Genomic DNA, 24,329 nt, shown 5'->3' on the forward strand with positions numbered 1-24,329 from the left:
CTTTTAGATCTCTCTGTGGAGATAAACTTTTATCCAAGCAATCTCACATCTAAAGCTTGAAATGAGGAGCATATATTTTCTGAAGAGCCTTTTCTCAAACACTGTTATTTCACCTTCGCCTCAACTATTCATGTAGGTAAAAGGATATACGTCTGCCCAGATTCTTCTCTTTTTTTCCCCCCTTTTCCCTTGTGTTGTGCATTCTTCTCCCTCTCTATTTCTTGCAGCTTACTGACCAGAAAAGCAGAATTCAGAATGAAAAAGTAGCTGAATGTCTTAATGCAGACGGGTGCTTATGCTTCCATACAGGGCCATTCATGATGTGTTATTGAAACTGAATCTTAGTCAGCGGTTTTAGCTACAAATCTCTTCAGGCAAGGAGCAGAGATCTGTCTTTTTGGGTTAATCTATTATACGCATACCAATAATATGTTTTATTTACACTGGAGTACTTTATTGAATGCAGCATTGTGAATGCCAGTGTTATAACAGAGTGTCATTGGCATTTCTGGGAAGGAGTGGTGCATTTTTCCTTCTCTCTCTAAGCTCTGCCATGGAAATTTTATTTTTCCTTTTTTATGAGTACCTTTTTTTATTTTAATTTCTGCAGAGAGAAAGCGTTTTCTCCTGCTACACTGCTCAGATAGGTAGTATGCACTCATGCATCTTTTTGTCATGGCAAAACAACTCCCTAAGAAAATCAACAAACTGGAAAGGTCCGAACAAGCTTTTTTTAGTCTGAAAGAGATTCCAGGGAGTCTCTTGTCTTTTGCACTCAGTGAGAGAACAGCAAAAACCACAAGGTGAAATAGATATTATATGAAATGTTGATCAAAAGAGAGCATGAGAAGGTGAGCACAGTCCCAGAAGATGGAAAGCATTCTACAGAAAGAATTGGTTTGCCACTGATAAAAGAAACAAGATAACCACAAAAGTGAACTTCAGTATCTTTCATGGCGTGAAAAGATTACAGATGCATTCCTTGAAATGCAACATAGCAGCTTTGATATACGACTTATTCCAAGTCTCTAATTGTTATTCCAACCAGCAATCATTGCATTTCACTGCAGGAGAAGGAACGATAAGGAAGCACTGTGAATCTACTGCCTCCTCTCAAGGTGTTAACTCTACTAATCAGCTAGGGGGCACTGAATGGCCCACAATAAAAATTTCATTCGGGATGATAGTGCATGAGAAATAGAAACCAATGATGTCTATGAGCCTAAAGAAACATATGGCAGCATTACACGTGTGCATGAGCAAGATTACACAATTCAACCACAGTTCTTATTTCAGCCCACCCCATTTTAAACAGAAAGACAGCAAGACCCCTTCCTAGCAGCAGTGCTCCCCAAAGTCATTTTTGCCATGTGTCTTCCCATTGTCTACATTGCTTTCCCTTCTGCTTTGCATGCAGCATAGACTATAAGTAACCCTATAGATGTAGTTAGGGTCCTGGGAGATCAGGAGAAGCAGAAGGGATTGGCACCCATGCGATTTATAACATCTTAGGTTAATCCTTTCCTCAAGTCAGTTTGCCTCTTCTCAAGCATAAAGCGCACCTCTTTTTCCAAAGCAACAATGGAGTTCTCTCAGCCTCTGGATGACCTCTCTCCCCGTCCCTCCCTCCCTCCTTCTCTCTCTCTCTCTCTCTCTCTCTCTCTCTCTCACACACACACACACACACACACACCTTTGCACAACATTATGAGATGCAAGACATTGCACTGATATTCGAGTTAATACAGCACTAAAAATAAAAGCCTGTCCACAATATATTAGAAATCTGAAAGTGATTCTTGCCTATTAAGAAAAGCAAAAAGCAAAACAGAATTAAGAAGTGAATAATCGGTAGATTAAATCAGAACATGCCATCACAAGGAAGTAGAGTTGCAGGAAGCTTCGTCTTTGAAGCTTTTACCAAATATTGGGGAAAACAATCTGCATTAAATCAATGGAAAGTAACTGCATAAAAAGGATGCTGAATATCTACACTTGGGAAAAATAAATGAAGGGAAGAGAAAGGAGAATTAATATTCCTTCTTTGCATATGGAGGTGGGCAGACGATAGTAGAGTGGGACCCTCTGATAGATTTCTGCGCTATTCTGCAGAGGATTCTGATTCTCAAATATCCGAAATAGCATGTGCATTATGCTATTCCCTTTCAAGTCAAGCAATGTTATGGGAAGCATAAAAAAGGAGCGAGAGTAAGCAGAAAAAAATAGAAGCAGGAGATAAAAGAAATTAAATGTAGTTTGCACAACACATTTCCCCACACTACTGACTCCTTTCCAAGCCATGCAAAACATCCCTGCTTCCGCCATGTTGATGCACCAATTCATAGATTGCCTTTTGTCCTTTAAACATCACTGTTTTTCTCAGTTTCTTCCCTTTCTATCAAGTAATTCACTCTTGCTCCTTACATTAATTTTGTGATTTGATATTCTCAATAGAGTCAAATTTTTCAGCATAGTTTTTACTCAATTTTTTGTATTCAAATCATTCATTCGTCACTTGTTCACTCTTGACCCTATCTCTCCTTGCTTTATTACACTTTTTAAAAATAATCCATTCTCATTACATGCAACTTATATTTTCTCCTGACATACCCAGCTATCACTTGCATATAACAAAATAGGCAGACGTATACTGTTACATTCACTCATTTTAAGACACATTCATTATTTACAATAAACTAGAGATGGGGGCAGGGCCAGTTAGAGGTGGTATTTTCCAGTTCTCCTAACTACTCAAAATTTCTGCTACTGTTTCTCCAGAACTGGTCAGAACCTGCTGAATACCCACCTCTGCTGCTGAATGATTTCAGAGCTGTTTCCTGGCCAAAAAAAAAAAGGGTAGGCAGGCAGAAAAAAAATCAGCAGAAAAAAAATCAGTGGAAGCTAATATGGCTTTCAAGTTCCTGTTAACCTCCCTATTGAGGTATCTTGTGGGAACTGGCAGGGACTATCAGAAATTTTCCATCTTTTCTGCCTTGTTCCTTCCTTTCTACTTTCTTCCCTTCTACCCTCCCTCTTCTTTACTTCCTGTTCCTTTTTTTCTCCCTCCTTCTTCCTCCTTTCCTCCCTCTTTCCTTTCTTTCCTTCTCTCTCCCTTCCTTCTTTCCTTCCTCCCTCCCTCCCTTTAATTGGGTTCACTTTGCTGGAGGCTCCTTGTTTCGCCATCTTTACTCAATTCCCCCCCCCCCCAAAACCCCTTTTCTTTCCATTAAAAGCATTCTTCATTTTCTTTGCCACTTTTAATCTGAACTGTTCCTAATGAACTTTGATTACATTCTTTGCAACTACCTTTATATTTGTACACATAATAATACACTCTACATTTATTGTTTTTGCTATGATGATTCTGTTGTATGCATTTTTCCCATCCACAGCCTCTTTCATTTCATCTTTTCAGGAAGCCTTTAAATTTCCTTGTGAAATGTCACATTTGTCTGTGGCACTTCGTAACATGATTCTCTTTGGTCTGTTTCTAGCAATTTCCATATCCTTTCTTTGTATTCCATGCATTCATTTATTCTGTTGAGTGATTAATGTTTTCTTATAATATTACAAAAAACTTATTCTTTCTCATTCTACTTGCACTCTAATTTCTTTCACTTCCTTATTTTTCCTTCACATCCATTTTTCCCTAGATCAACTCATGATATTACCAAAATAAGTCTGTTCCACATTCAGAAGTTTTACTACTATTGTATCTTCACTTGTTCTCAGATTTTCAGCATAGACAATCAAATCAACCAAACTTTTAGCATGAATAATCTTTTGCTTAAATCATGTATTTGGAACATTTTTCTAAGCAGATGCCAAACAAACACTATTCTCATTCATTCTCAAAAAGACCCAATTATTTTTCCTCTATTGTCTCACCTCATTCCCATCTGTTGTTCATATCATGTAACAGTAAGTATTATTCCCCTGAATTCCATCCATTTAGAATATTGTACAATTTCCCCTCAAAACTATTCCAGCTTCTTCTATTATCATAGTCACTGAACTGTAACTTGCAATTATAACCAAACTATGACTTCATACTTTCATATGCACTTAGAACAATTGTATTATATCCTTCTCTGCATTTTTCAAACACCAAGTGTATCCTTTTTTTTCTTTCATTAGTAAATTAATATTGTTTGCCGTATATTCTTATTTTATGTAAGTCAGAAACTACCATGTGCCATAGTTATCACCATAGGGGCTACTTAGAATTGACTTTCACCTCCCATAAATGGTTTTGATCAATCAGAGGTTTCAAATAGTTGTTTTTTTTAGCAAGATGAATAGACTGGGTTACAATAGAGCTTCAGTCGCGTTACATGCAGCATCCCCTGTTGATAATAAGAACAATTTTGTCAAATTTGGACCATATGGCACAGAAGCATCCAAAGCTAGTTTATCTCAATGTGTGCCCATTATATTGTACACAAATTAGGATCTCTAAAGTACATAGCAATCCAATAAGCCATTGCTGCATCCAGCCAATTAGGAAGCATATACAGTGTATCTATACACACATACAGAAAAATAAATGGGACAACAAGAATCAGGAATAGATTTGTGTGTGAATTGATTTTTGGATTACATATGCTTGGACTGCATTAGTGTCTAGCAGCTCCTTCATTTTAACAGTTGGCCTCACATATAAGATACTATTTTGCATCTAGCTACCACTGTGTATCCTAGGATAGTTTTTTTAAAATAGTGGAGACCTCAAATTGTCTGTGTTGCCCCAGCTGAGCATTTCAGCTTCAGTGCTCAAATCAGGAAAATGCTAACAATATACAAAAAGTTTTTGACTTGCAACAGTTCATTTAATGACCATTCAAAGATACAATGGCACTGAAACAAGTGACTTATGACCATATAAGGAGCCTCTGTGGTGCAGTGGTTAGAGTGCAGTACTGCAAGCTACTTCTGCTGCAGTCAGCTGCCTACAATTTGGCAGTTCAAATCCCACCAGGCTCAAGGTTGACTCAGCCTTCCATCCTTCCAAGGTGGGTAAAATGAGCATTATATAAAGCACTATAAAGCGGTATATAAGTCTAAGTGCTATTGCTATTTGTCACACTTATGACCATTGCAACATCCCCATGGTCACATAATCAAAATTCATATGCTTGGCAACCGACTCATATTTACGATGATTGCAGTGTCCCATGGTCATGTGATCACTTTGACAAACAAAGTCAACAGGGAACCAGATTCACTTATTAACCGGGTTACTAACTTAACAACTGCAATGATTCATTTAACAACTGTGGCAAGAAATGTTGTAAAATGGAGCAAAACTCACTTAACAACTGTCTTACTCAGCAACAGAAATTTTGGGCTCAAATGTGGTCATAAGTTGAGAACTACCTATAGTGATTTTCCATCTAAGTTCAGTGTGTAAATTATGTATCAGCCATACAATGGCCTAGTGCATAAAGCCAGCTTCTTCAATCTGTTGCCCTCCAAATCTGTTAGCTTCCAACTCCCATAATCCCCAGGCAGCATAGTTCTCAGCAATGCTGACTAGAGATTGTAGGCGCTGAAATTAGGCACACTGAAGAGCAGCAACAGGTGGGGTAAGGCAGCCTAGAGGGAAGAGGCTTTGGAAAAGTATCTTAGTCTTTGAAAAGAACTACAAGCTTGTAATATCCAGTATTTTCTATGGACAGATAAACTATATCCGAGATTATCCAGAAGGCACAGGCTGTAAAAAAACCAATCAGTTATGGAATTCTGGAATTTGAGAATATTGTCTAATATCATGTTAGTCTACATGAACAATAGTTCAAACTACAAGTTGGAACATATAATCCACTTGTATTTTATGTGTAGCAGGAAAGTGGAAGAAGAAGAGAGAACTAGGAAAAAGGCAAAAAAGGAATGTTGAAAAGCATTTTAGCCAACCAGAAAGTAAATACTAAATATTTTATGGGCACATTTTTTTCTCTAAATTCTTAAACAGGTTTGGAATCTTTTCTTGCTGATTCATTCCCTTTCACAATCTCCTGTGTTTATCATTCTAAATTTATTCTTATTCCTTTTCTTGTCTGCATGCACAATTAAAATGGTTCTTTATATGAAGTGGATTACACATTTCATACTATAAATACATGGAGGAACTGTTAAGTTTTTAAGTGCTAAAAAATCCATGACAATAAATTTCTTCTTATCAATTTCAGAGGCAGCAGTGGTGACATTAATGATAGTGAGGTTTTCACATACTCATTTTTTTCATTTTTATGAGTGCAAATATATGCGCAAAATGGGAATCTTGGGTCAAGTTTGCTCTATGTATCAAGATATAGCCTGTGTACTTTTAAAGCACCTGATATCTTCGTAACAGTTGAAAGAATAAGTGGAAAATGTAGGAAGTTTAGAATCACTCGGTAATAATGAGGTTCCTTCTCACTGCCAAATTTGGATTCTCACTACTGACCTTGCAGACAGCTAAACTGACTTAATATTTGCTACCTCACCTGGCAAACCTATGCTGTCCCAGCCAGGATGTGAGAAATGGGGATTGTTTTATTTATGCCATACAAGGGACACTATAGGGAAATATTGGAGGATTCCCCCACAAGTACTTGGCTTAAAATTTACTGCATAAAATTTACCTCAAGGAAATGGGCTGGGAGTTGAGCAGGAGACAAATGTTGACAGATGGCTAAGATGGCATGTTTAGCCATCCCTCAGCCCTCACTCTAGTTTTGCTGCTCCAGTATTTTGCATGGGTGTGTTCAAAGGGTACCCAACTATCAGCTGATCTCATTGGCTTAGCACTCCTTCTAAAAATGAGATTAAAATTCTTTTAGAAGACGCAAGTTAGTACTTTTCCAGTAGGACATTAACATCAGGTAATGATCAAACTCCTTTCAGAAATGAGGTCATTCTTATTCCAGGAGTGTACATTAAATCAATGTTCAAAAGCAATATCTGACAGACACCAAGAAAGTTATGCTACAAACCAGCAGAGTTAAGGCCATTTATTTCTCTCTCTTCTCCTCCCAAAGTTCACCATGCGTATCCCTCCTACCGGTCACCTGTTAAGTCTTCAAAGGAGGTATTACCTTGGAGGCTGGCTGATATATGAGGAGGACCTGGCTTGAAAGAACCACCTCTCTGGAATTAAAGCAGGAGGGAGGGGCCCACATCAGGCCACAGTGGCCAATGAGAGCAAGGATCACCTGACTGTACTAGGAGTATACTGAATTATATTCACCGGGCAACTGATTTTTGTGTCAAGGGGAAAACTCTGCTTTAACACTGATACTACCACACTTAAGGTAGCCCCTATTTTACTCTTGGGTCAAAAAAAAATCAACATCATGAAGACATAATGGAGAAAAAAAAGAGGTTGCCAGGGCATGTCTAGTCTAACGGACTTCATGAATAATATCTGCCTATGCCTGGTCAAATGAAGAGAAGGACTAGGGGTGACCTGCAAGTAATGTTCCAATATTTGAGGGGCTGCCACAGAAAGGAGGGTGGGCAAGCTATTCTCCAAAGCACCTGGGGGGAAGACAAGAAGCAATGGATGGAAGCTTATCAAAGGGAGACCTAACCTGCTAGAAACCTCTAAGGAGAAGTTTCCTTAGAGTGAGAACAATTAATCAGCCTTCAGAAATTGTGGGTGCTCCACCACTGGAGGTTTTTAAGAAGAGATGAGAAGGCCCTTGTCTGGAATGGTCTCCTGCTTGGGCAAGGGGTTGGACTAGAAGACCTCCAAGGCCCTTTCCAATTTCGTTATACCGTTACATATTAGTGCTGCAGTCAGATACAAAGGAGGAAAGACCCATGAAACTGCCTAAAGATTTGGAAGTGTTGGTGTAGATAACATCTAACGTTCATCCCTTTTTTTTCTTTTTTTTATTCCTGGTTTTAGTGAAGAATATGAGACTCGTTTACAACTGTGGAAAAACTGTTGCCTCTAGCTATGGAAACTAGTTTCCGGTAAGTCCGTGGTATTATTTTAGAATGTAGGATAGCAATGCGAGCTGGACCATGGCATCTATGGGACTCCTTTTGAAAAGGCTAATCTAACAGCTGTAGGATCAGAAAGAGGTTGGATTAAACACATAGCACCAGTAACTTCAGGTGCTATAAAAAGGCTATTCTGTTGGCATTAGGAATGGGTGAAGGAGCGGCTCCACTAAGAATTAAGAGGCTTAGGAACCAGTGCTTGAATAGGTTGCAGTTTCACAAAGTAAGGCTCCTCCCTTTCCTCTTTCACCCTGCAATGTATTAAGCACAGATTTCCCATTGCACTTAGAGAGGAGGAGATTCTGGTTTAGTATTGGTAATCCAGGATCTAAGGATTTTTTTCACCAAAGTGGTGGTCCATTAAGAAGGGAAGAACACCTAGCCATGCTTCTTAAATCATATTCAGCAATCACAGGTAACTGAATGCAGCCACTAGACTTCTTTGCGGGGTGGGGGAGGAGGGCAGTAACCACTGAATGACATGAAATTCTAAGGAAGACTGAAAGAAGGATCTCTATAAAGAGATGAAAGGATAATTGAATCGGAGCCGGGAGGTAGCAAAATCTCTCCACTGTTAACTGTGCAACTCCTTCCAGGCATGGCTTTAATTGAAGAAGGTAAAATGATACTTAATTCTGGTTGAGAAATATGCTGCTGCTCCACCTTCATGGTGAGCCTAAGGCATATGCATGTCTGAGGCAATAAACTCAAACAGAGACATTCTCTGCTTTTGTAGTTGTTAACATGCGGCCCCTTCTAGTTATCTCATGAAGCAATCAGAAGCTGAACAAAACCACTAGCTGAAACACAGCCATCTTGCAGCACAGAAAGAGGAGTGGCCCAATGAATAAGGGACATCTCTCTTTCTTCTCAACAGCCATAGGAGGTTTCCCCTGGTCTCCTGCTTCCACTTGCTGCACTTCTGGCTCCTCTTCCTCCTAGCCTCAGCAGTTCCATTGCACAGCGTCTGGTCTCTTCGGACCCGTGGTCTTCTGGCAGCTCGGCCACTGTGTAGCCACCGGAGCCCCACAGCATCCAGATCTTTCTGTATCTGGGATAAGAATCTGCCCACGGAGAAAACAGGATTTCACTCTACCTCACTGCGGCTGCGCTCTATGGTTTCCAAAGGGGCTGGCCAACGCCATGCCATACGGCTGAGGCGTCAAGCCCAAGGGATCCGGCCTGCTACCCCATCCGGCTTTGAGGATGGTCCCTCCTCATCTCAGTACCCCTGGGCCATTGTTTGGGGTCCCACAGTCTCAGTTGATGAGGGAGGGGATGCCAGCTCTGCCAACCCAGGCTTCCCACTTCTGGATTACGCCTTTGTTTCATCCAATGGAATGGCAACAGCACAACCCAATTCCCACTCACTGTTACACAATGAAGGGCTCAACCTGCGTCAGACCCCAGCCACTCTACCACCCTTCCTCTTTGGACCTCGTGGAGAAGGTAACCATCAGTTGCTTTCCCTTACTCCTATAGAAACTGCTTTAATGATTCTGTGTAACTAACAGCTTGAGTAACAAGCCAAAATTAGGCAGGGGCTATTTTTGTCATTGCAAGAACTGCCTTCTGTGGCTGCTAGGTTTCTGCCTCCCTGTTTACAGACGTACATAAATCAATCTAGGAAATAGTTGGCCTTCCTAAAAGGAGCTTAAAATTTAGTGCTTCTCCTCATAAAATTAGTCCCACTTCTTTTATTTTCTGACTCTGCAACCTTTGTCTGTTCCAGGTGTGGACCCTCAACTTTATGTCACCATTACAATTTCTGTCATTATCATCCTTGTTGCTATGGGAATAATACTCAAGTTTTGGTAAGTAGAGTCTACACAGGTGTAAAGAGTTGTTCCAGGCCTTTGCTGAAATCAAAAGTAGTATTGTGAGATGTGACAATGGTCCTGGGAATGGGCTATAATTACCTATAATGAATTCCAATGCCTTGGAGGTCATTTTTTCAATTATCCATTCATTTGCCTTTAGAAGTGTATTTTGTTGTCCTAATTATCTCATAAGCAGCCAGGCTGTATGATTAAAGTTAGTGCTGTCCAGCAGGAAGCATTTTGTATATTATGAAGCCCATAATATGCCTAAGGCTGCAAATGGCAGGTCACTGCCCTGTCAAACTAAAGGAATTGTTAGTAGTTACTCTAATGCCTCACCCTTTATTACGGTGAGTGGCGTTCAGGATGGAGAAGATTTAAAGGTCAAACTCAGCAATTTTAAAGCAATGGATGCTTTCCATTTTCTCATTTCAGTTTTGTACAAATAAGCTGATTCTGCTGAATATTTAGATCGGGTCTATACGCAGTATGGTTTCAAAGTATAGAATAAAACCCCATTCGAAATATTTTTGCTCCGTAGATTATTAGAAGTACCATATATAATAAATGATAAAATGACTTTATTATTATATGCTGTTTTGTAGCGAATGATTAGCTTCTTTCCTTAGTTAAGGATGGATTTCAATCTCATTTGACATAATGAAAATAACCTCCTGTGTCCTACAATGTTCAGCTTAGGGTGTTCATAATAAGGCTGAGCAGTGATCCAGATTCAGAGGGCAAAATGTGATTTGGTACGTGCATGAACACATGGTTAAAACTCTGGAGAGTCCCTGCCAGTCTACATAAAGAATATAAGCTAAATGAACCAAATATTTAATTCAGTTTCATGTAGCTTTTGTTTACTTTTCAAAAGCTATAGCTAGTTTTCATAATGTTGAGGTTTTTCTGGTTTTGGCTTAGTGGGATGTCAAAGCTATCTATATGGTTTAATATTATATGCAAACATAATAACAAAAAATGTAGTTTTTTGTTCTGTATTTATAACATTAAAAGTAAGCAGCTCAGAAGACACACAAGACTACAGAAGTGGGTTTCTCTTGAATGAAGAAACCATCCATACAATTGTAAATTGGATTGATGTGGCAGTTGAATGTATACTTTTCTTTAAATATTTGGTCTGTACTCGTATCAGATGCCATCAAAGAATTCCCAAGGCAGTCACTATGTAAGGGGTTGATGGAGTCTTTTATTCAGTTGCCATAATTCAAGCCCCACTGTGGAGAGGTTTTTTTTTCTTTTTGTGTACAATGATTTCATGTTTTATTTTTCCTTGTTTCAAAAGCCAAAGAACTATTTGAAGAGGTAGCTTTAAAAGTTTTGCTTCAAACCTGTTATCTTCCCTTTGTAGAACAGAGGCAGGCAATGTTTATGTGGTATAACACAAAATGTTTCACTGCTGGAAGCTATATTTTTCATTTTGGGTCCCAAGAGAAACAAAACATTTCTAAATAGGCAGCACCAGGATTTTTCTTTTCTTTCTTTCTTGAGTATGTGTGGCATATTATTTTTGCAGTTTGATTGACTTTATATTCTAAGTCTTAACCAACATTTCAGTTCCCTCCAGAAAAATTGTGGAAAACCTGCTTCAGTTCTCTGCTGATTTTCAGTCTGCAATTGTCTGTAGATCTGGGGGTTCCAAAAAATATGCTATTAAGGCTGTATGTGTGCTGTAAATCATGGACTGCCCACATCTGATCTAGTATGTATAAGAAACAAAATCAATTCTTCTTTCATCCACCCCCTTAGGAGACAAGGACGAAAGGAGAATTTGCTATCACCTACACAATACTTTATTCATCCATTACTAGAAGAGTATTTAAACCATATAGAGCTTTGTGAACCAATTGGAGTTGAAGGGAAATGAGCAGGACTGTTATTTTGCAGAATGTTTGGGCTGCTCACCCACATTTGTGGGACCACAGGAATCAGAATGTCCATACCTTGTAATCAGAACAAGCATATAAAGTTGTGGAGCTCAGCCCCAGGACTGAGGATTATGGTTACATGGGTGATCTTCCTCCTTAGTGACTGGCTTTGTCCAAGCTCATAAATCTCAAGTAGGCAGATGGGTGGGCGTGCAGGCTGGCTAGCTAACAGGGTAATTCTTTTGTATCAGTTCCTTGCCTTCTTCCTTATCCTGCACCAGAATGCAAGTATCAACACAATGCCAGTATCAGTCAGCAGCAGTTCCCAGGGAAGCAACAAAAACCTTTTGTTGCTAGCTCAGCTCCTGTTAAAATCTACCACCTGCATTTCTAGTATAATTCTAGGCCCAGTACTCTTGAAATCAGAATGAAAATTGGCAGCCTTAGCTACATTAGGCAATGCGTAGAAGCAAACATGATCTGGAAGCTTTGACAACGGTGTTAACAATCATCTGTGTCACATGATACCAATCAAGGCGTTCCTTCAGGCAATACGGTAGCCTCGAGGATTGAAAGTTTCAAGAAAATGCTGCTGAGATATTGACAGCTTTTGCCTGACACATAGAAATGAAAATAAAGGATGTGTGTATATGGATGGAAAGGTTTATTCAGTGGCTGTGGATCACTCGGATGTTGCAGCATGTGTCGAGTAGAAGTTGCCATTTTTCCATGACAGTGATACAATATGAAGCAGTTAGTTATTACAAAATGTGTGAAAACATATTTTACAATTATAGCATAAAGATTTGATGTTTAGTCATTCTGGGCATACATTCTTGCTGACAGAATACAATGATTTGTAGGCTTGGATAAAAGTAATGTTTTCTGGGATTCCTGACAAGAGAGTAACTAGGTTGTTTTAGGGATCCATTCCATATCATATTTTTTTCAATGGCGGCAATCTCTAAGATGCCCTCCTAATCTGTTTCATAGGTAGGTAGATCCATGCATGTCTGCAAGATATGATATTTGCCAAGGTTAGTATAGTGGTTTAAGTATTAGACTAAGAGGAAAGAGGAAACCCAGGTTCAATTCCCCATTCAGCCCTGAAGCTGGTCAGGAAATTGCCTTCAGTTTAAATTACATCATAGATTTTGTGAGGCTTAAACAAAGGTAGCAATCTAAAATTGAGGTAGACAAAGAAAAGCTCTCTGTAGGGATTTTTACATACTAAAGACACTTGGCTATGCTTATTTTAATCCTTCTCTGATAGCAGGAAATATACAAGATAACTATCCTTATGAAATAAGAGAGACTGGAGTTGGAGGATAGTGGTGTAAAGTGGTGAACCACAAAATTTCCAGATGAGAGAAGAATAAATAATTAAAAGGTCCATGAAATAATAATGTACTTTCTACAGAGAAAGGAGCAATCTCAACTATATTACTGTTACTGTTATCATTAAGGAAGTAGCCTGAGAGAGTTTTAGAAATACTCATATACTTTTCTTGTACAGTTAAAACAAAAAAAATCTCAGCCTCCCAAATGAATTTGGGAACCACTATTTCCTTTCTTTATGGTAAGTGCACCCAAGTACTTTAAGCTATGAATTCTAAAGTATATATTCTTCTTTAATTAACGAAGATAAAATACAAAACAGAAAAACAGGAAAAAAACAGATTGACAACACAATAAGCAAAAAAATGGATCTTTTGTACAAAAAAAAACCCAGAAAAAGAAAAAATGATATATTAGGTACACAAATCTCCCTGATGTGGAAATCTAGTTATCTAGCAATCAAATTGACCAATACAATCTATAAATTAAAAAAATAACCAGTCAACAGGTTACCCCAAACATAAAACTAATCTTCAAATCCCTCTGTTAACCAGCTGTTATTGTATTTAACATGTAGAAAATCCACAAACTCTTTCCAGTATCTTACAAAGTTGCCTAATCTATTGTCTCTAATCAAGGCAGTTAATTTTGCTATCTCAGCTAATTCGGTCAATTTGAAGATCCACTCTTCAAAAGTTGGCCTAGCCTTTTCTTTCCAATATTGAACATATACAATCCTCGCAGCGGTCAACATATAGAGAAATAGCGTCGCAAACTGTTTTTCAATTGGTTTGTCCATCATACCTAAAAGAAAAGCAGGAACCACTTAGAACATGTTTCCATGTTCTAAATTGCTATGCTTGTAAATTGCTGCTGTTGGTGAAATTCATTATTTGCTTTCCTGCTCCAAATACGAAAAGCGCTGTACAATAAAAGCAATCAAATATATAAATAAAACTAACAAGATTAACAAAAACAAGACTTAAAAAATAAAACTCAGATAAAGCTCTCTCAAATGCCTGAGCTTTAGTGAAAACTATTTTTAAACGATAGATTTAAAGAACCAGACAAATTCCTTTAATTGCTATATACCAAATTCTAGTCATGGGTAAAAGGAACCTAGAATGGAGGTAGTCTTCGACTTATGAACATCTGAAATTGCAGACTCTAAATGATTTTTGTTCCATTTTATGACTTTTCTTGCAAGTTATTAAGTGAATCACTGCAGTTAAGTTAGTAATGGGGTTGTTGAGGAAATATCCCCATTGATTTTGCTTGTCAGAAGGTCACAAAAGATGATCTCATGACCCTGGGATACTACAAAATTCATAAATATGAGTCAATTGCCAGAGTCTAAATTTTGATCACGTGACCATGGGGATCCTGCAACTGTCGTAAGTGTGAAAAACAGTCATAAGTCATTTTTTTTCAGTGCCATTGTAACTTTGAACAGTCACGAAACAAACGGCTGTAAGTAGAGGACTACCTGTATAGCCATTTCCAGTTGAGCTTGGTCCACACACCGTGGTGTGGATTTCATAGGGACGGTTCAATAGATGCCTATTAAACTTCCACAAACAGTACCCAGCAGGGGTGGGATTCTACTGGTTCGGACTGGTTCTATGGAACCAGTTGTTAGGATTCTGCGCAGTTCAGAGAACTGGCAAATCATGCCACTGGCTGGCCCCGCCTCTCCCTGCCCAGTCAGTCCTTATCATGCATGCCCAACTTCACGTGCATGCCCAACATCGCTGACTGTGTTCTCCGCCGCCCAGTCACTCCTTAAGGTATTTCTTTTTTCCCCCTCCCAATGATCAGCTGTGCTGGGATCCCCCTCGCTGTCTTACTGCTTTGCGCCCCCTCCAAGCTCCGTTTTTTGCCTTCCTGGGCCCCAGGAAAGCTTCCTGGGAGCAAAAATGCCCCCCAGGAGGCTTCCCTGAGGCCCACAAGACCCAAAAACTGGGGGGAGGAGCTGCAAAAAAAAGAAAGAACCCACGCCCACCCAGTTACATGGCCACACCCACCTAGCCATGCCCACAGAACCTGTTGTTAAAAAATTTGAATCCCACCCCTGGTACCCTGTACTGTAATACTTTGAGATATTGAGTATTGACGTGTTCAAAAAGAGGACAAATTCCATGTCAGCGAAACAAGTGAGCTTTTTATTTTCCCAGCAATCAAAATTATAGTTTGAAGGCTGGAAAATATAATGTCCTTGCAAAAGAAAAGGAAGATAATGGAATGCCTTTCTAAAATTAAGCAATGAACAACCCCCTGGAAGTTATCTGTGGATGCTGTTGTTGATGGTCACCCTCTTCTCCACCTCCCTTAGCTGGGACCGGAATCAAAAGCGACGTCACCATTCTAGTCAGCAAAGTGAATTGCAGCAGCAGGAGAGCCAGCAGCCTTTAACCGACCTGTCACCTGCCACGGTCAGCATCCTGGGGCCCTACAGCGATTCACAGGTTCCTATGCCAGAGATGGTGGAAAGTGGACAAGTCCTGGAAGGCTTGGAGAAGCTGGAGGGTCTAGGGAAGTCCAGTGCCTTCCAGCTCAACAGGTAAGTAACAGCGTGGACCATAATTGGATGGTGCTTTTGGCGGAAGAAGAGGAGGGAAAACAAGTGAAAATCAGAGCAAAAAAGCCAAACAAACTCAGAAGTATATAAGCAGCTGATTTTGTGTGCAGGCCAAACAAACCTTTATTTGAGCCACATGTCAAAACAGATTCTACATTTTGGTGCAGGTTTTGTTTCCCCTTGATGTTTATACTCTAGGCTTTCTCTGACATGATGTTTGGAAGAAACCAATGGAAAAGAGAGTGACTTCGTACATTTTGTTTGCCAATTTTATAACGCAATTGTAAAGATTACGATGGGGAATATGATAATTTCATTCATTCTTTTCAAAATACATTCTGATCTATTCTTGTTCTCCTCCCCCCATTCTTCCCCCACCCCAAGCGTTTGTTCCTTGGAAGATATGCAGTTCTCCTTTTCAGTACACATTCAACTATGCTATGGCTTTTTTCAAGTGGTATGAAAGTGATCAGTAGTAAAAATTCTTCCTCCATTCCATGATATTAAACGTTTTTTAAATTTTACACAAACATCTCTGTGGTAGCAGTATTTGTGCTCAGAAAGTGATAAAAAAAAGACTAGCAGTAATATCCCTTCAGCTGGATTTTTCAAACTCTTTTAGGTGGTGGAGGTTGTTAGTTAGAAAAAGAAATGCTAGAAACTTTGATCAAAAGTCTACTGGTGGATAATTGGCTGTGCTTGAGTGATTTTTTTCCTCCTCTAGTGTCTCACAGAACCCTAAGGTTGAAAAACTATGCCCCAGAGAGGACAAGTTTTAGACTGAGAGCTTCAGTTGTTTAATCTGTACGTACTATGCTTTGTCACTGTGTTCCGGTTCCATTTTAGTTATAAAATGTTAGCAAATACCCCTTCAAGAATTAATGGTACTGGGCGGAGGGAAGGTTGACTTTCTATTTTTGTATTTGTATAACTTTCAGTTCTGTAGGTATAAAACAAAAATAGGGATACAAAGACTTCAGAAACCTCAAGGAAAATAATTGAAAAGCAATTGATGATGTTGCTGCTGACTCTTGGCAGCCATATAGATTTTCTTCATGAGGATTCTATCCTAACTTAGCCTTTTAGATCTTCCAACAGTGCCCTCACTGCCACTGTCACTGAGCCTACCTATGTGCTGCATGGTGGACCTCTTCTTCTCTTTCCTCTCACTTTTCAAATGGTCCTGAAATAATGACTCACTGCGATAGGCTTGGGACAGGCCATGTCCCTGGATACTGATGAACTCTAGTTCCCAGTAGCCTCAGGCAACTTGGCAACGATAAAGGAAGCTGAAAGTTGCAGGTTCCATTGATGATATAGGAAAAGGAGTAGTCTTATGTTACTGCTTTTAAAAATGGTCTTCACTAGAAGAAGTAACCAAAAAAAAAATCCCTAAAAGCAACTATGACCTTTACAAATAATAGAAGAGAAATCTCACTACTTTTCATTATTCCTACCGGTATCGCAAGCAGAGCCCAATATGCCAGGCAAGGCCACAGAGTTCGCAAGAGTTACATTACTTGACTGCATTTCCGATGCAACCCACCCACTTCCACTCCTGTATAATAGTATATAAACAGAATGCATTGGTTTCTGTATCATGGGTTGGGTAAGCTAAATCATAGATTACTGGCACCATGCAAATAGGTGGTAACAAAATTACTTAGACCTCTAATATATATTGGGCTAAAAGTGACTGAAGATGAATACTATTAATACTGTAATACATTTGACAACTTCTGAGGGGATCTTGGTTCTATATAATAAATATATAACAGCAACTGAATATCTATAAAAAATTACAGTTAATCAGCGAGAATCAAATATTAATACAGGTAGACCTTGAGTTACAACCATTTGATTAGTGACCATTTGAAGTTACAAAGGCATTGAAAAAAAGTGAGTTATGACTGTTTTTCACACAACCATGCAGCATCTCCATGGCCATGTGACCAAAGTTCAGACACTTGACAAATGGCATGTACCATTGCAGCATCCCAGGGCGCGATCTTCTGACAAGCAAAGGCAAAATGGGGAAGCCAAATTCTCTTCTCTTTTTCTGGCAAGAAAGGTTGTAAAATGGGGAAAATTCACTTAACTTGATTTGCAAAGGAAATGTTGGGATCAATTGTGGTCCTAAGTCAAGGAGTACCTGTAGAATCATGAGTTAAAGGCAGACATCCATATTATGAGAGAACATTTTTCATAAAAGGATTTCTTCTGACCACCCATTTCCATGTTAACTGTTTTGATTTGATTTTTTCCACCCTTGGTATCCCAGAAGTCATTCCTCCAATCAGGATATTCCATTCCTCGCTATTGTCATCAGTGGGAAGACCTCTCCATCCTGATGCCCTGTATGGTGTGCTGGGTTCTTTGGGAATAGATAGGAATAACATGAGTAGACAGGACCATGCCCATTCTCCATGGGGGGCAGGAGGAGTTTCTCTCCTTGACCCACGGATAGTTTTATATCCTTCCTCTTTCTGAAGATCCCTATCTATAGGGGCTTCCTCCAACAAATGGGAGACAATAGGATGCAGCAATGAGAAAGCATGAACAGAATGTTGGCTAATGTACATTTATTTAAATGTAATAGTTGATGAAATACTCTCAACTTTCCCAAAATTTATCATTTTGGCATAGTGTAATGACTTACATGCTACCCATTTTTATAGAGAACTAAGAAGGTTTTAGAAATAATCTCACCCAAGCTATGTTAGCGTTGCAAAAGAGCGGATAAAGCCACTCTATTCTTACCATCTAAGAATTGGGAATACTTTTTTATTTATGTCTCTAATTTTCTCCCATTCCATTTCCTCTTCTGTCTCCTGATCTTCCAGGATCCCACTGGTGAACTTGTGACTGAATGTGCTAGAAGGAATAAGGCTTGATGTCCTTGTAATGAGCTCAAATGCTGAATCTCCGAGGGAGTCCCACAGAAGCGGCAGCCCTTTATTTAGTCCCATCCTCCTGCAATGCCACTTCTGCTGCAACAGAAGAGTTATTGTGGATCCCTTTGTGTCACGTCCTTCCATCATCACTGCGGACCTGACAGAAACAAGAATGAGCTCAGTTGCAACCTGCCAGGCTGGGCTTTCAAAAGCGCCATGGTGCACGGGGATTAGGGCAGTGTCATGCCAGCAAAGCCTGGGGGAGGAACAAGTAGATGAAAGCTACTAGTATCATAATAATTTTTACATCTCTCTCCTGTATCTTGACACAAACAGTTGCATACAGATATTTATTAGTAAGCATGCTTGATACCAAGAGGCAGGATGCTGTGTGTCTTCCCTTCCTTCCCAAGTTTTGTTCTCTTCCCCTTCGTGTGATCTGATGGGCCTTCCAAAAGGGCAGTTCTTAGTATCAGTGGGGGGTGGGGGTGGGGATGATGCAGATCTTACTGGGTTATGGGAATCAACATACTATATAGGAAGCGAAAGTACAACAAAGGGGAACTAGATACAAAGAGTCAGTAACAAACACACTCAATTTCCTATAGTGGTTTTCAGATTAACCTTTGATCTAGAATTGCCATCCCTTGTTCATTTGTTTTAAATTGTGTTCAAGCATCATACTGAACCTAGGACTGGTTAATCCAAATCTGCCACTTACAGGGCACTGAAAACCACTGCTTGTTTATACTTTACCGATACAGAACAAAAACCTCTGCCCAGAGATAATCGGAGAACACCGATTAAACAAACAAGCCAATGGCTATTTCAATGACACAATTGCAAGACTATGCTGTCTGGTGATGACAGGCTAACCATAACTGAAGCTTTGATAGGGTCTTGTGCCTCCCATCAAATATTTCCTGGCTGCAGGTGCGGTATGCTTGATTGCTTCATAATGAGAATGAATGGGAGATAAGTGAAAAGCTATTAATGGCCCTCTGAATAGCTTCTCTTCAACCCAATGAAGCCTTTGTTTTGACAGCAGAACAAAAATGCATTGGAGGGGTTTGTTAGTTGCTTTTTTTTTGTCTTAAAAATATGGTGAAATTACGTCCCTTCCCTCAGTGTCAGAAAACTAGCTATTGAGGAATTAAAAGAGGAAATTGTTTGTTTATATTGCTAGGAACTTCCACTAAACAGAACCTTTTTGTGCATAAACATAAGATTTTCTTGATAGCAGCAAGTGTTGTTCCTTTTGTATATGTAAAATCTCTGATTAATTAAATTTACTGCTAACTGCAGAAAGGTAATTCCTTTGCACTACTGATGCACTGTAGTATGTAAGCAACCCATACCATCTGTCTGTTCTTGAATTTTTAAGCACATTACTTGCTATAGCTATGGTGCCAAGAAGGTACATTTCCTTCATGTCCCCCTTCATTTGCCCTTCTGTAGCATTTCATTCTAGTTCTGAGTTCCCCGCTACAATTATTGGATGAGACTTGCCTGTCCTGATACCCCCAATGAAACTATGGTTTGCAACAAATGTGGCCTCCAAAAGCATTGTAAAGTCAGTGCCAAATGCATTTCTCTAGGAAGAGATTCCAAAATGGAGCTATCACTGCTGATCATGCTAGGTGGTATATATATATATATAATGTGTATTGTGCCCTTCCAAGTAGGGAAGTAGTAGAGATAGAATTTCAGGTAGAGATTTGAAGATGGGCAAGCCAAAGATTATAAACCACATGTAGCCACTGCATTGCTAAACATTTCAACCTTAGGCTCATCATTAAGCCTTCTGGGGTCTGTTTTTGTTTTAAAGCACAGACCAGCTACCTGAGCAGTCTGACTCTTCTTAGGATAAAAAGCTACTTCCTTGCAATGCCAACGTCATTATCCCTGGGTGTTTCATATTTTCTGCAGTGGATTCTCTAGCTCAGAACAAGTATTAAAGGTATATGTTTATAGTTTTTGTACAGTATCTACAGAACTGTGTTGTATAAGCGGGACAAAACCAAAATCTGTTTTTTTTTAAATACGGGCATCTGTTCCAAAGCCCCAAGGAAGCACTTATATGTTCTTTTTATTACTTCAGTTTCTGACAAGCACAATTCTTTATCAAAGGTTCCTCCGGTAATTATATCTGAGCTTCCAACATAAAGCCGTTTTTCTGTGATAAATCCACAAGGGGCAGATTCCTTTATACCCATCTTCCCAGATACTAGATTGCATAGTTATGAGATACTCTGTATAAACATTTGTTAATGTTTATATCTTGCTCTTTCCCAAGGAAACTTATTGAATGAGTAGGTGCCACCCTGTCAATGTTAGCCTCACAACTCTTCTGTGAGGTGAGAAAGAGAAGAGTGGCCCACACTTATCTGAGTGGAATCTGAGATTTGAAGCCAGCCTGAATGGAGATCTAGCCAGGTATTTGGGATTTAACCAATCGTCTTCAGTTCTGGAGAAAAATGCATAAGTAACATGTCATATCTCAAGTCATTTCTATCCTATGAACACTCACTCAGAACTAAACTGCATTGTTGCATTTAGAATTCCATTCTCAGAATCACCAAATAATCAAAGGAGTATAGGGACCCTGTAGTAATGAAAATGAGGGATGGGACGGTGGGCCATTGTCATTTTATTTTAATTAAGGAAGAAATGAAGGAAACTTGCCATTGTTATTTGTGTTTGATCCCTCTCCTTTCTTTGTAGTATACTTAATAACAAAATGTTTGCATTCTTTCATCTGCTTAAGGATATATGATGCACAGAAAATTATTTTCAAGTGCCATTTATTTCAGTATGGAGTTACATCTATTTTTAAATTAAGAATTAATTGCCAGCATACATTTCTTATTCAAGTGAAATAACTTTATAGTTTATTTTTATGCAGTAATATGAAGTTTAGTGATCCCTTCTGCTTCTTTGGGGCAAAGGGATTGTCACCTAGTTATTTAAGGAACTATAAAACTCTATATTTTATTAATTGTATCAATAGTACAGAGTTAGAACTTGACTACCAAGATTCTTAGTGGAAACTACAGACCACCCAGGCATGCTTATTAACCAAAAAATAACCCTAACCCCCACCATAACAGTACTCTGTTTGCATAAATTTGATACGCCAAAATAAATCAACTGAGCTCTTTTCAGCTTGTTTATAACTGTCATATTTTAATGTGTGTACACAAAGCTGCTTTTATTTTGACAACGCATAAGATGTAATCCCTCCACCACCATCAAAATTTTAGAGACATTGGAATGGGTGGTGTTGCAGCATGTGAAGTAAAGCAAGAAAAAGGCAGGCAGAAATATTGTTAAGATTGTCCATCACTGGAAGTAAAGAAAAAATGGTGCTGATATAAACCTTGGGAGAGAAGATGAAAAACTGGTTGGGTGCTTAACTACTTAGATGTTTACCTTTTCTATGTCTGTTATTCTCCTTCCTTGATATGTGCTTGCAGAAGATGAGGGTTCTTCCTCAACAAAATTGTGTTCTTTAACCTTTAAAAATATTAATCCTCATGCTGTTAAAACAGAGTGATGTCAGCAAGCCTGACTAAAGATGTTTTAGCAAATGAAATGGAAAATGCAAAAATCTTTAGCCCGGGATTCAGTCCCTGGGGAATCTTCTACATGCCTCATTGTAATTAAGGGCATTTCTGTGCTTACTATCTGAGCTGTTCCTGTCCTGTTAGTAATGCCTGCTTGACTCGAAGCCAGCTTTAAAAAGCCTGGCCAATATATATATATAACTATATACTGTATCTGTTTCTAAGGGCTTTTTGACTCATTTTTACCAGTACTACAGTTGGTATAGCTGTTTGAACATAACTGGTTCAAAATCCAACGTGTTTTACAATGATATATTTTTCTTTCCAAAATTCCTTTTTCGCTCTTTGTTGTACTTTCTTGGGTAATAATTGGAATTCCATTGATTCTCCAGTCACCTGAGATAGAATAATTTTATCCCCAGCTTCCAAGCAGCTCGTAGCTTAAAATAGCTCAAGTGTTACTTTTAAGAGGCTAAACACAATCCATGTTAGCATTCAATGGGTTATTCATATGGGGAAAAGAGAGTGAGCAGCTGCAAAGATTCCAGCTAAGTTGTTCTAAAATAATTTCTCCAAGCAGGAAGAGGAGGAGGTAACACTGGAAACGGTTGGGTTGGCAAAGCAGAGATGCCACCAAAGGAAACAGGCAGGCTAAGGCAAAACTGAAAATTGAAGTGGGTGAGTTTGAGGACAAACCATGTTGTGGGCAGCAGCCAGCATTCATTTATTCCTGTTTGGATCCATTTGTCATTTTGGCACATGGCAAAGTATGCACACACCCTGGATCTTCTGTTCCAAGGTTTTCCAGGGGAAATGGGTGGTGGAAGCCCTTGGTTGGGTGGTGTCATCTCCTCTTCATTATGGTTCCTCTTGGCCTTGCCTTGACCCAGAGGAATAGAAGGAGGATTTTCCTTCTATAGTTTGTCCTTGGAATGGACAGGTAAAGAGATTTTCCTGCCTAATAGGAGAGAAAAGAAACCAGCAATGATTACTATGATGGGTCATGACTGAGGTCTAATAGATCTGGTCATGAGAGAATGACTTTCCCATATGCATTCATATTGTAGGCAGTTCTGCCTTCATGACGGTATGTACAGCTCCATAAAAAGCGTCTTTAACTTTGCCGCATTGGAACCCTTAGAGCCTTCTATGTCATTATTTATTTTTGTTGGCCTCTGCATCAGTGATAATAGATTAAATGCTGTTAATTGTAAGTGCATAACTGCACAGAGCCTCCCAATGGGGCTGGTTATACTGCACAATGAATGTACTTTCTATCCCTGCCTCATGTAATCGGATTTCTTTGTCGGGTGCTAATTCTCTCGTTGGCCATATTGCAGATATGAGAGCTGTAGTAATGATAGCATCAGGCAAATACCAACTGGGACCCAAACAACCCATGAAACAAAAACCACCTGGGTTTACATTTCCAAGAAAAAGTTATGATGCTGTAATATTTTTCCTGTCTTTATTTGTTTTCATGCCAATAATTGTGTTTTTAAATAATTTAATTTATCCCAATAAGTATAAACAGTTTAGTAACTTATAAAAGTAGAACACATGAGTTCTTCTTCCCATAACCCATCTCTTATCTACCGTGTTTCCCCGAAAATACAACCTATCCTGAAAGTAAGTCCTAGCTTGAATTTTACACGTGTCCAGTATAAGCCCTACCCCCCCCCCCAAAAAAAGAAGCCCTAATTAAGACCCCGCCCACTGCAAGGTAAAAATTAAGCTTGGGGGTGGAGTTGCCCTACTATTTACCTTCGGACAGTTGCAGCCAGGCCTGGTACACTTGACACCTGCCTTGCTGGCCTATTTCTTCTGCAGCCAGCAAGGCCAGCAAGGATTTCCCGAAGGCCTCTGCAGCTAATAACAGAGCTCCAGATCCATCCAGACCCCTTTGCCTTCAGGAAAGCTTTGCCAGCCTTACCGCCTGTGAAGAAAACGTTCCTGAAGGCCTCTGACAGTGAAAAGGAGACTGGGGGTGTCACACGTGAGGTTAGTCAGTGGATGATATCCCTCAAAAAGAAGACCTTTTTTGCCTGTGTTGGTGGCAAAAAATATAAGACAGGGTCTTATTTTTAGGGAAACACGGATATAAACAAATCCATACAATGTTGCAATTTCAGTCCTGATGTCAACAAAAGCCCATTAAGGATTACCAGAAATAACAAAAAAAATATTTTGATCAAATAAACCAACTTTATATTCCTTTTTCTCACCTCCAGAAATCTTCATCTTTAGTCCCTTCA

General features: G+C 39.3%; 1 protein-coding gene across 4 annotated transcripts in view; it reads left to right on the forward strand.

The window, feature by feature from the left end:
• PIANP (PILR alpha associated neural protein) overlaps positions 1–23,754 on the forward strand; it is a 42,935-nt gene extending 19,181 nt beyond the window's left edge. For all 4 annotated transcript variants that reach the window (XM_087926254.1, XM_026713320.2, XM_087926256.1 and 1 more), the window contains exons 2-6: positions 7,892–7,959; positions 8,867–9,438; positions 9,722–9,803; positions 15,369–15,596; positions 18,458–23,754. In XM_087926254.1, the coding sequence (XP_087782380.1) occupies positions 7,943–7,959; positions 8,867–9,438; positions 9,722–9,803; positions 15,369–15,596; positions 18,458–18,479 (921 nt within the window). In that variant the 5' untranslated portion in view covers positions 7,892–7,942 and the 3' untranslated portion in view covers positions 18,480–23,754. The remainder of the gene's footprint in view (positions 1–7,891; positions 7,960–8,866; positions 9,439–9,721; positions 9,804–15,368; positions 15,597–18,457) is intronic.
• Positions 23,755–24,329: the final 575 nt, after the last annotated feature.

This window comes from Pseudonaja textilis, chromosome 2 (genome assembly GCF_049901715.1).
Source record: "Pseudonaja textilis isolate UNSWEBS1 chromosome 2, rPseTex1.2, whole genome shotgun sequence".
Lineage (NCBI taxonomy): Eukaryota > Metazoa > Chordata > Lepidosauria > Squamata > Elapidae > Pseudonaja > Pseudonaja textilis.